At 43.9% G+C, this 13228-nt stretch overlaps 1 protein-coding gene across 2 annotated transcripts in view; it reads right to left on the bottom strand.

Annotated features, from left to right (window-relative positions):
* Positions 1–13228, bottom strand: part of LOC119388123 (hemicentin-2) — a 170900-nt gene that overhangs the window by 42880 nt on the left and 114792 nt on the right. For both annotated transcript variants that reach the window (XM_037655771.2, XM_037655770.2), the window contains exons 8-9: positions 5728–5856; positions 3196–3428 (exon numbers count right to left, since the gene is read on the bottom strand). In XM_037655771.2, the coding sequence (XP_037511699.1) occupies positions 3196–3428; positions 5728–5856 (362 nt within the window). The remainder of the gene's footprint in view (positions 1–3195; positions 3429–5727; positions 5857–13228) is intronic.

Consider the following 13228-nt stretch of genomic DNA (forward strand, 5'->3'; position numbering starts at 1 on the left):
TTTCTTTTGCATTCGCCTGGCTGTCCTGAGGTCATGTATGGACTTGGTACGCCGATATCGTCGTTCCGCACGACGGCGAAGCGTTCGAAGTCGTTCCAATTCTGTTTCGAAATCGTTTCGCTTAGAAGGAATCACGATCGGGCGCGTTGCGTCTTGTGCTCTTGATTGCTTGCTCTAGCCCAGTGGGCAGGCCCGCTTGGCAAACATTTTCCATATCAGACTGGAAAGTGGTCCAATTAGTCATTCTGATGGTCTTCTGTAGACAAGACTTGGAGAGCCCTTTGATGTGAAGATAGGTAGGAATGTGATCACTTCCGTGTGTCTCAATGTCCGAGAACCATTTAACACATCTGGTGAAGGAGCTGGAGACGAAAGTAAGATCAAGGCAGCTATCGTACGTCACACCTCGAAGAAACGTTGGGCTGCCATCATTCAGGAGAGAAAGGCCATGATTCGAGGCGAAACTTGCCAATCGTCGTCCTCTTGCGTTTGTCCTTGTGCTTCCCCATGCCAGATGATGCGCATTAAAATCTCTTATAATGACCCATGGAGCAGGACATACAGTCAATATATGTTCTAATCTTCGTGAATTAAAAGTACTCGATGGCGATATATAAACGCCTATTAAAGTATGCAGGAGTTTGTTCTTTTTAACAGTCAAACACACATACTGATTGTCGTCATCAGGCGCAGTTGGCTGTAGCAAATAAGTGAGTTCACGCCGAACATAAACGATGATTTTGCTGCATGCCCCATTTGTCGAGGACATGACAGCTTCGTACCCCGATAATCTGACAGGTTTCGACATGTTGGGCTCGCAAATGACGATGATGGGGAAACCGTTAGTGTTCACAAATTGACGAAAATCAGAAAGGCGTGATTTGAGCCCTCTCGCATTCCACTGGATGACGGACGCTGTCTTGACTTCCGATCGAAAAGAAGAGTGGTTGGTAGCCATGGCTCTACTCAAGAGATTCAAGCACTGGGCTCAAAGCGTCCAGTACTTTGAGTGCACTCCGTGCAGGCGTTGTCCCCATGTCCAATAACACCTCTCGAATGGCGCCCATGAGGGAACGAAGCATAGAGATCACTTGACGACGTGCCCTAGGCACGTCATCAGCGGCGGGTGAAGTCTCCAGAGGGCGCGTCACCTCCTGAGGTTCCTTGGCAAGTAAGTTGTTCGGAAGCGCAGGCCATTCCTTTGGGGAAAGATTCCTATCCGCTGGTGTCTTTGAGCTGATTGGCCCTTTCGTAGTTTGACTATTTGGTGCCGCATTGGAGTGGGCGCTGTCGTTTCGTGCATGGGCCTTTTCAAGAAACATCACAGTGAACTGCTATCTACTTCAGAAGCCTCTCTCTGTATTGATCTCGCATCACGGGAGCGTTGATGGTATTGTCTATCTTTAATAAAGAAACGAGTGCTCTAAGAAGCGGAAAGCTAGAGCACCACTGAAAAGACTAAACGACTCTTTATTTAAACATTCTTATACAATATTGTAGAGAGCATTGCATAGATCATCAGCTTATGTGACTGTATTTGAATTCATAACAAAGATATCAGCATAACTTGCAATTTAATGCACTAATAATACTTTTAAAAGGGGGCCGTTCAACTGAAGTTTCAAGATATTTCGATCAAACTTGTTGCATTGTTATCATTTTTGAGGAACTCGTCGACGAATAAGGTTTCCTCCATTGCAATATTGCTACAAACTTAGGTTCTTGCTTTCACGCATGAAACATACTGGAATTATGCACTGCGATGTACGTGAATCATCGACGAAAGAAAAAAAGATTAACGCTCATGTGTCCGCGGTATGATGCATGTCCACTTCATCAGACCGGGAAATTCCCCGACGTTTGCTTGATGCTCTGTAAGCGAACGTACGAGAATGGCATAGAGGAGGAGAAGGAGGAGGAGACGTTGAAGATAGGAAAATACGACATCTTCGACCTCTCCTGGCTCCTCCTTCATGCCCTCCTCGTGCGTTCGCCTACAGTGAGTCAGTTCTATCCGTATCTCTTTATTTATAATTTTGTAATAGTACTACTCATTTTGGTACTTACGTTGCCAGAGAAAAATATGCTTATTATTATGAAGAGGAGGTCCCAATTCAGTTTATGTTATGGAACCTCCAATGGTATATCCCTATTTCGTGCAGTCCAGAGGGCCTGCGACGGGCTGTCCAGAGGGCCTGCGAAAGGGCGGAGGGCCACGGTCTTCCGGTCCCTACGTGGGAGCGGCCCGCGACTGCTACGGATTCCCCCTAAAAGAGGGCGTTACAACGCAGTTCCTCAGGACCTGAATAAAGTTCTCTGTCTGTCTGTCTGTCTATTTCGTGCAGTCTGTCATGAGAAAACAAAAATTGATTGATTGATTGATTGATTGATTGATTGATTGATTGATTGATTGATTGATTGATTGATTGATTGATTGATTGATTGATTGATTGATTGCAACCTCGAAGAATCTCCCCATTTATTTGATGAAGTGAACAGCAATAACATTGCTATTTTGCGCGTTGATCTGTCGTTTCAGACAGCAATATTTGCATTCATTAGACCACTACTAGAATATGCCTCGGTCATGTGGAGCACTCATTAAGGAAGCCTGAAAAAAATTAGAAAATGTTCAACGCCGTGCCGTGCTCTTCATATGCACAAAGCACCACCGGTTAGATTCTGTCACGCAGATGTTAGAGTCCTGTGAACTGGAACCATTGGAAGTACGAAGGCAAAAGAACAGGCTGAAAGTTTTTTTAGGACACTACATGGGCAACAAAGATAAGCACTTGAAACTGCCAGGGAAACGAAGCCGTCGTGTTAATCACAACCGTCGTCGTGTTTTATTGACGTACTTCGCTCGCAGTGATGTGTTTCGTTATTCTTTTTTCCCAGCTGTAATTGAACTTTGGAATGCGTCACCAAGCTCTGTGGTAAATCTAAGTGACGTTTGTCAATACGAAAAATCGTTAGACATGTATTTAAATGATTACGCTGGCACTTGATACACCTGTTCGCTTGTTTGGTTTCTTTGTGTTTATTTTTACCCTCCCTGTAAGAACCGGCAACAGAGAATCGACAGTATTATTTAATAAATAAATAAATAAATAAATAAATAAATAAATAAATAAATAAATAAATAAATAAATAAATAAATAAATAAATAAATAAATAAATAAATAAATAAAATACCTTCAACCCTGTCCGCGTGATGTATGCCTCGTGCCTTTTGGACTTCTTCTGCTTGGCGCGCAAGTCGTTAGAGATGGCTGCCGTGACGTTGGTGGTTGCGGAGTCCAGGCGATGAGAGCTGCGGAACCAGAAGTTCTCTGAAGGCGGATGAGCTTCCGTGTGACATTCCAGGACCACATTGGAACCGAGTGGTGCACCGACGACTTGATTGGGCACCCAGATCATAGGTGTGACTGTCAAACGTGAAGGAAAAAAATAGTGTTTGAAATGCACTGCTTCGGCCGTATGAACAGCAAGTCTTAAAGGTTATTTCAATCATTTGCATTCTTTACGTCTTTGATTTATCAGTAGGGGTGTGCGATTATTCGCGCACCCCTACTTACATTCGAAATATTCGTATTCAATTCGGAACTCGCATATGCGAAAAGTTTCGAATATTCATAATTTCGAATATTCAAAAAATTCGAATATGCGATTCGATTATCATGCATAAATTAACTCGTCTTCCACATTTCTGCTGCGTTCGTATCGCTAAAAACGTTGCCGAGATGAGCGATAAACATCGTAAGTACACGTTGGCACGATATCTGTCTGCGACGAGCTCTCAATACGTATGATTTATTGCTGGTGCATCTCCGACGTGCAGCGCTGTTGGCGATCATGTAACCGTAGATTTTCATTATTATGTGGCCGTAACGTGCCGCACTACCACTCGTACACTATGCGGGACCACTTCTGAAGAAAGACAGTGACCCACGTGACTGGTGGCGGACTGTAGGCACCTTCAGATACCCCAGTCTGGCAAAGCTTCGCCCCATGTAACTCCCTATACCAGCCACTTCTGTTCCAAGCGAGCGTGCCTTTTCAGTGGCAGGGGGAGGGGTTTCTCTGTTACAAAAGAGCGCCTGCTGCCTGATCATGTGGAGCAACTCATATTTCTTCATGATAACATGTCGTCATTACTTTCATTGTGCCGTGATATTTGGTTGTGTTGTGGTGTGCATTGTGCTAGCCCGGATATTGTGTTCTGGAGATAGCAGTGTATGTTGTGTTGCCAGTCAGACTGTTAATGTTCTTTTTTTCAAATAGCTACACTTTAAATAAAATATTGTTACTGTGGAGGCATTTTTCCTTTGATATTCGATATTCGAATTGATATTCGAAGGTGGATATTCGTATTCGATTCGTATTCGAAAAATTTGATATTCGCACACCCCTACTTATCAGTTGTGGTTGCTGCCGTTTCTGCAGCTTACTACAAAGCAACAACATGCTTTCTTTATGCAGTAAATTAGTAGTAAAGCACGACAGGCGACGACGAACAGTGAAATACATGACACAGGGTAAAAGGGAGAGGTGTCACTGGAGACGGTCTCTTACCGTCCTTCGTCTAATACCGATGCCATACGGTTTTGATCGCGATCGGGCCAGATCTGGATCGAATTTCAGGATCGCGATTGGCTCCTTTATGCAAGCGGCAAAAGGGAGCCACTGAACATTGAGAAATTTGATCCTGATCGGGCTCGATCGCGATGAGCAGTGTACAGTGTGACACCATTATTAGGTGAAGCTGCTTTGTTTCTAATGCTTTTCAGGGAACTCGTTCGCACGTCGAATCCTGCTGAAGTTACACTACTACGTTTCCGCCTTGGATTTACTGGCGCTGGAGTGGCATGTACGTGAATAATAAACGCTTAATTCGGTAAACGCTTAACATTTCTCTCTCTCTCTCTCTTCTTGCGTGTATAAGACGCCGCAATACTAAACTAAATGCCACGCAAATTAGGTGATATGAGATTCGACAAAGGAAAGCACAGATTTTCATGACACAAACAGCGTTTTGTACCGAAACGAGGGTCGAAGAAAAAACAATACAGAAGATTGTGTCAAGTGGATGTGACGAAGGGGCAGTAATTGGTTCATCTTCAGTGAATCAACAACAAAGACACAGCAGCGTATTTGTTAGCTAGATAAATTTGATAAGAAAGATCTCAGGAAAAAAATGAGCTCAATTATAATACTGTGATTCTTTGATTCACTTGCGATGTAGAGAGAGGAAATAAGCCATTTCTTGCATGTCTGCAATAAAAACTACAACTCATTTCTATTCGTGAAATAGCCCAAGATTGCTAACGTAATAGTCTATGCGTCACATAGACAAAGAGAGAAAAAAAGGCTAGATGTCAAGGGCAGGAAGGTTATCCGGTAAACGGGTGCCCAGTTTGCTGGCCTACACTGTAGGGAAGGCCAAAAAGAGACAGAGAGACAGATAGAAAAATGAAGCAGGAAAACACACATATCAAAAGAAACGCATCACGTGTCCGTGGTTTTCCTTTTTTTGCCTTTTTTAAGCTGTAAAATATGAACTTCAATTACGGCGCCAAGTACCTTACTTTGTTGCCGTAACAGGCATTTCGGGAACATAACTTATTGCTGGACAACTACAATATTCTTGCACCTACTTTTTTGCGCATTTATTTTTATTTTTAAACAATACATCTACTCTCCTCAAATGAAGGCACGGAGACTTACAGGTGACTTCGAGAAATATGCGCCGGCTTATGGATGGCGGCACTCCATTCGAGGCGAGGCAGTGGTAAGCGCCCATGTGGGAACGAGAGACCCTCCTGAAGAACAGCTCCTGTCCCCTGTAGACTGTCACTGCAGCAATAAAAACAAATGTCAGGCGTAGGAAGATACAAATGGCAGGACTTTGAAGGAGCCGACGGGTGCCTTTCTTGTCTTTCAGTATGATCTGATGACATTTGATCAGAAGTAAGAAACACGTCCCCATATAGTGAGGCTCAACATCAGTTCTTCGAGAAATCTATTCTACGATTCCCGATCTCATTGCATGTCTTGAGGTTAAGGTATGTGTGCGTAAGCGTTTCGAATCAACTGTTTAATCTAACCTGTGGTACTATAGCCGAGACCATATCTTTTACGAGAAACTATGGTACACCTGATACAATCTGTCTCAGAGACATATTATCTTCCTCTCTCGGCATGAAGTATACACATAGCCTTGTCCTTTCTCCTTCACGTGGTACGATGTCTCGACGTGTAATGCCAGACTAAACACGTCTAGGCAAGCAATATCTGGTGTTTCTCCCTGACGTCGTGAAAGTGGTTTATGTCGAAGTTCGGCGCTGGTCATGTGCTGAGAAGCATTTGATTCAGGAAACAGCGCTTTGTAGCCTACTGCGCTTCACAAATCTCTCCATGTCCGTACAAAGCCACAAGAAACAATTCAACAAGAAAACAAAGAACGTACGCGTAACACACACAAAAAAAAACACAAGGAAAGCCAAACGTGTAAGGAGAGCCGCGTGGTCTCGCCCTTGGCTTCCGCAAAACTGCAGGGTGGTAGAACCTAATGGGTGCCAAGCAAAAATGGCAGGCCATGGTTTTGTTCCTGGGGGCGCCGCGAACCGAAAACCACCGGTCAGCGGTCGGCGGCGCGCAATATAACTTGTGCTCAAACGGGGCAGTAAAACGTATCGCGCCTGCCCCACAATCAGCGGACCCCATTACTCTTCATTAAATGCCTATTGTCCGAACAGGGCGCAAGATATAAAAGACGGCTTCCAGGGCGAGGGGTGTTAACCGGGGCGCGCGAGGAGCATCCTTGACCACGGCCCGAAGGCGACGTCTCTTATTCCGCACACGTCCCGGCTTTCCTTCGGCATGGCTCAGTCGTCGCTGCTGGCGCCTGCTGCACTGGGTCCAGCTAGCCCGGCTTCTTTCTATGGAGCTGTATATTGCCGGCCAGAAACAGGCAGTTGATGAAGATTTGTTCGCCGGCGGCACATTCGTCACGCGTTCCGTTCGTTGCACCGGCGACGGGTTAGTGCTTTGACAAACGGTCGTTGTCCCGAACATAACGAGGAATTCCAAGAAAGCAAGAAAAAGAACTAGTCTAAACACTGCTTTAAGCCCAGGTGCTTGAACTTAACCTTTTTTTCGCGAACGTGGGGTTGTTAAATCTTCAAAATTGAGTTCGCGTTCGAAGGACGTCCGTGTCGAAATTCTTAAAGTGACCATGCGGGAAGCGTTGCGACACCGGGACTGTCAAGATAACCAGGTGACGCAACCAATTTGCACTTGAAGTCTTTGTCTGAGAGCTACCTACAACGGGTGCGGACACTTTTTTCGGTGAATGTACGTAACGCGAAAAGAATGAGCACGAGAGTTCATCCAATACATTTAGAAAGTGCACCATGTTTGCACGAAATCGCTTTATGCATCACAACCAGCCCTCTGATTCACAAAAATAAGTTCCACAAAACGAAGTTGTCGTTGATATTTTTTTAGCAAGACGATTGGTCGTTAACCTGAGTTAAAACGTTACCCATAGCTTTTCTTGAGAAGCGCGCGCGGCAATCTCAACGATCTTCCTAACATAACCATTAACACCTGATGTAGTTCTATACGCTGATGACACCAGTGTATTATTTGCCGGTAACTCCCTCAATCACCTTGAACAACAAGCAAACCTTTGGTTGACACATCTGACTGGCTTAACTGTAGTAGATTAGAACTAAACAGAAAAAACACATTTTATTCCGTCCACGCAATAAGGCTATCGCAAGCGAACCTACAATAGCATTCGAAGGGCAGAAAATTGAACGTGCCACAGCGCATAAATTTCTTGGGATATTTTTACTTAGACTGGTCTTTACACACCAATCACGTCCGTACCAAGATTTCCAGATCCACGGGTATCATCTGCAAATTGCGATAACTCCTCCCTCAATGGTTAAAAAAAAAACTATATTAGACAGTTGTTCACTCACATCTCCATTATTGTCTTCTAATACGACTCAAGCAAACACTGATAAAATTAATATCTTACAAAAAACAAAAGCTATACGACTAACATCAGGGGTATCGTTCAGGCATCATATAGCGCCTTTCTTTAAGGAACATGAAATACTAACGATAACCAACGTCATGAAACAAAAACTGGCTATGCTTATTTATAAACAGGTACGATCTGATCGTTCAGAGTTTTATCAAAGGCACCTTCCGAGTTACCACAGTCACAACCTACGGCATAGGGCGCATAAAAAAGAAAAACCACTTACAAACTACGGCACACAAAAACTATTGTATCAGATTTCGCATTTTCTGAACGAACACCCGATTGTAGCTACTCTGATTGACGATATAGGCTCATACGGGATTTTTGAACGGAAGATTCCGTCACACTTACTATCTACACAAATAATAATCACCATCATCCTAATCATTTTTTTGTATTCTCTAAAGTATTTGTTTCTCTTGAATTATTTGAAGCCTTATGTATTGATATCTTACGTTTCGTCATGCAAATCACATTCACGTTTGTTTTTGTTCTCTAAACTTTGTTTCATTTGTTAGCCACATATATGCCTTACTGATGTCAATGCCTGGGCCAATTAGCTCATCTATTTGTTTTCTTGTTCACATGTGACTGGCATGTAGCAACTAATTTATGCTTATTTCCTTATTGACATAATGTTGACACTGAGCATTGTGTCATTTTGGTGGGATTTTGGGTTTTCAGGGGGCAGGCACCTTGTCAGGCTGTTATGCCTTTTCGTTGGTCCCCTAGGCAAGCTGTACCTTTTTTTCTGCTTTTTGCCTGAAATCAACTTCAACCTTGAGCATTTCTGCTAGATTACAACTGAAGCAGCAAAAGGCACCTGATGATGTGAACAAACACGTGCCTTAATATTTACAGAACGTTATGGTATCGATTATATGGAGCATTCTCACTGATTCGAAGCCAGCTCTAAAATGTCTTCGAACTGCTCTACGTCGTGGGGCTCAAGACCGATTGGGGCTAGAAATAAGACAACTGTACCATCGACTAATAGACGAAGGTCATGCTGTAACTTTTCAGTGGTTGCAAGGCCACTGCGGCATCATCGGTAACGAGCATGCCGACGATGCAGCTAAGAATGCTCACGAAAATGGCGTGATGGAACCTATCCCACTATCAAAAAGCGACGCAGTAGCAAACATCAATACGCTTGCGCATGATATCGCAAGGTCTATGTGGAACATGTCCGGTTTTCTCCACACCCGTCTTCACCGCCTGGATCCATGCCTACGACTCACTATTCCATCTGGCCTACCCCGATCCGAGACGACCCTTCTCTGACGTATGTGGCTTGGGGTGTCTTTTACGAACGCCTTTGCTTGCTGCATCGGAATGACAGACAGCGCTGCATGTGACCATTGCTGCAATGACGAAACCATTGAACATATTTTATGGCAGTGCCCTCAGTACAGCTCTGAGAGACAGTCCCTCTCAGCAGTGTTTGCTCGCCTCGACGACCAGCCGCTTTCTGAGCAGTCAATCTTGGAATGTCGGAAAGATCGAGTTTCACGCCAGAAAGCAACGAAGGCGCTGATGAAGTTTTTGCGAGCGACCCGCCTCGTTGAACGATTGTGACACTCCTGTGTGTGTGTGTGTTCGTGCTTCCCTCCCTCCCTATCCCATTCCTCTCTTTCTAACTTTTCTGTCTCCCCTTACCCCTTCCCCAGTGCAGGGTAGCAAACCAGATATGTTTTCTGGTTAACCTCCCTGCCTTTCCGCATTACAGTTCTCTCTCTCTCTCTATAAGGATCAAACATCTTATGCAGGGCTGCATAGAAACCTCGAAAATAATGCTTTTGTTTGTTTGTTTGTTTGTTTGTTTGTTTGTTTGTTTGTTTGTTTGTTTGTTTGTTTGTTTGTTTGTTTGTTTGTTTGTTTGTTTGTTTGTTTGTTTGTTTGTTTGTTTGTTTGTTTGTTTGTTTGTTTGTTTGTTTGTTTGTTGAACGCAGAACTAAATCGTGTGTGGCTCCGGTGCGGAGAGGGTAAACAGTCGCTTCACATTAGCTTCAAAAAATGACCATAATAATAATTTTACAGATCTAGTGTGCGTCGTACCATGCGCCATCGGAACAAAACTGAACGGATGAGGCGATTTGTGCAACGACTCTGCACCAAAAGGAAGCGCGCGAAATTATTGCTTATCGTTAAAACATAGCGCGTTGTTTGTTTTTTCTTACCTAAAAAATGAATTTTGAAGTATTAAATACTCACTACCTAACGCTAATAAAAGCATCGTAAAAAGTATTTCGGACCCTTTTTCCAAAGTAAGCAGTCAGAAAGAGAAGCCCAACTCTTTCGACGCACGTGTAGGGATTGAGCTGCCTGCACTCAAATTCCATGCCAACCATTGGATAACAGACTGAATGGAACATGTTTGCATATCCAGTTGACATTTTTTCTCATGTGAACGCGCATCAGTTTACAGTGGGAAAAACCTCGGTTAAAGCCGGATATCTAAAGAAAAAAAACTGCGTTTTCCTCGCTTGTGCAATCAGCGCTGTTGAAATCCAGTACGGGGGTACATCTTTCGGGACTCTAGAGTCAATTATGTTTCCTGATATTCCGTGCTCCCTTCCTATGAGTTCCCTTGCCAGAAGACCCCTCTCCTTGAAACTCGACAACGACTGAGAGCTAAGGATTCTTATTGACTCCATATAGGCAGAATAAATTCGAAAACACGCAAAAAACATAGCTTAACTCCTTCGCACGATATACAATTTAGAGACGCATTGCCGAAACGATCCCCACGTGCACCTGCTCAGAAACTTCGTAGCTAGTTTGGAACGCGGGGGCAGAAGTACAAAAAGTAAGGCGCATATACAATACATATATTGCCAGAGTTTTCCTCCTAATCAAATAAGCAAAAAAAAAATGTGAGTGAGGAAACCAAACAATTTAATGTAAACGGGGGAGAAAGATATTACAGAAGTAAGAAAAGCCACATCATTCACTTCACGCTGCTGGATCCCTGCACGGGACCAAGAAAAGAAAGCATAGGTATATAACTTCAGCAGAAAAGGAAAAGTACAAGTCAGAAAAAATTGGGAGCAATAAAATAATGGGTGGAGGGGGAAGAGCCCCGAATCAAAAGCTATGTAGGAATCAGCGTACGAGGACGTTTCCACTCCAACTGTTCCGAGTGGGACGTCTTGCCCGGCGAATCCAATAAAATGACGTGATGACGGACATGCTCCTCTTCATTTCTGTCTCATTTGAGACCGTTTTTTTTTTTCATTTTTCGTGTATCAAGGCCCGTACAATTTCTTACTGTTATTTTCTTTCAATTGGAACTGTTCACTTCTTTCTGTAGCGCATTATCTTCCCCGACAATCTCTATATATGTGCTTTTCTACCGCACCCTGCTCACGTTTGTCAATCTATGTTGGACCTTCGGAATCTTGCCATCCACTTCTGTTTAAGTGTCTTCGTCCTTTACGTCCTTTATCTCGTTTTTTTTTTTCCTCTCGTTTCCGGCTGAACTATGTGTTCCGTCTCTTCGCATCGACGGCGACACCGTCATGGGCCCTCGCTTGTCTACTGGCGCATCAGGCCTCTTTTTTCATCCATTTGCCATGTGCCATTTGCGACGCTTTGAGTCTCGCCGCTTAGCAGTTGCTGCTGTCTGTCGTGTCATCCGTATATGTATTTGCTTGTTGCATCTTTACGCGGGACGGCACGTATTCCTAACGCATACTTGCTCGCGCGAGGTCCGCTCTTGCCGCCTCGCTTGCCACCCTTCACACGCCCGCCCTGATCCTGCGTAGACCGATAAAAAAATTGAAAATTCAAGAAAGAGGAGGAGAGAAGAGAGCCGGAAATAAAGGAACATAAAATGTACTGGTGCTCTGATATAAAACGGAACACCCGCGGGAACTTTCTTTTTCTTTGGAAAATCTTCAGAAGGAATCCTGGAAAGTTTTATGAAAATGCCAGCTGTCAAAGAGGGGAGAAATCTGGAATATAGCCGGCACTAATATAAGGGGCAATCGATTTGCGATACTCCTTCTAAGCGCTGCCTTGCGTTACGTTTTTAGGTGTACATTGAAGCTCTACGAACGCCTGCCAAAGAAAAAAAAAAAAGAAACAGTGGGGTTCTTTTAACGGCGTTGCTGGTAAGAGAGATGAGTAGTTCCTTACATGCCCTGGGAACGTGCCTGTACTCGTACTGGCTTCTGTAACGATCTTTTTGATCTTTCGACCTTTAGGACACGGTAAATGGACCATTTTGCGAAATGACGTTGTGATTTGTTCTGACGAACTCCGACCACCAAAAGTAAAAGGATCGTTTAAAAGCTGCAATTCTTGTCTGTGCCTCTGTGCTGTCCCCTTAAGCAGCTGGAATTCGCTGTATTAAATGATCGCCAGCTTGCCGATATCTTTCTTTCGTCGAGAAACAAACAAAAAAGGAGTTGCGAGATCGTATTGTGGACGTCCTTCGCACAAAAGAAATCGAATACCCTTTTAGAGCAGCAAATACGCAAAATATTGCTGCTGTGGGTGCAGAAGATAGAAGCAACGAGACTCCCGGCTGTATTTCAGGAATACCTTAAGTTTTACTTTTCATGAAATGATTGCAAAAGCTCTCCGACAAACCAGAAGCAGCGGTAGTTGCTTGCACAATGTGGTTATAATTAAAAAAGTTCCATTTATAGAATGCTAAGGCAAGTTTCGTGCATCTTTTGTAATCCGAAGTCACCAGACGAAATGGTAAACGCCGTGTGAAAGCCGAACTAACCAACCATAGATTGAAAGTACAATATAATTACATTACAATTCTTTCTTTTCACGTTCTTCCACATCGTCGCTTTTTAGGCAACCTAAAACAAAATCTAATAACAGCGTCACTGCGTTTAGCTGCAGTATTTTTAACACGAAAGTGTTTTATGCCGGGGTCCACCAAGACTTCAGTGACGTATTTCCGTCACGGAAATGACGTTGAAAAAATATACACAATCAGATGGCAAAGAAAAAAAGGCACCGTCAACGGGCATCGAACCCACGACCGCACGGTCCGCAACAGCATATGCTGGGCACGCTACCCACTGCGCCACGGTCACAGACTCTGGAGGCTTTACGAACGCGCCTTTTATATCTACCACTCTCCCGGTCGGCTGGGTGGTGTTGACCTCTGGGAGTGGTAAGGTAAAGTAATTCGTCTTTGCTGTG

This window comes from Rhipicephalus sanguineus, chromosome 3, assembly GCF_013339695.2.
Source record: "Rhipicephalus sanguineus isolate Rsan-2018 chromosome 3, BIME_Rsan_1.4, whole genome shotgun sequence".
Taxonomy (NCBI): Eukaryota; Metazoa; Arthropoda; class Arachnida; order Ixodida; family Ixodidae; genus Rhipicephalus; species Rhipicephalus sanguineus.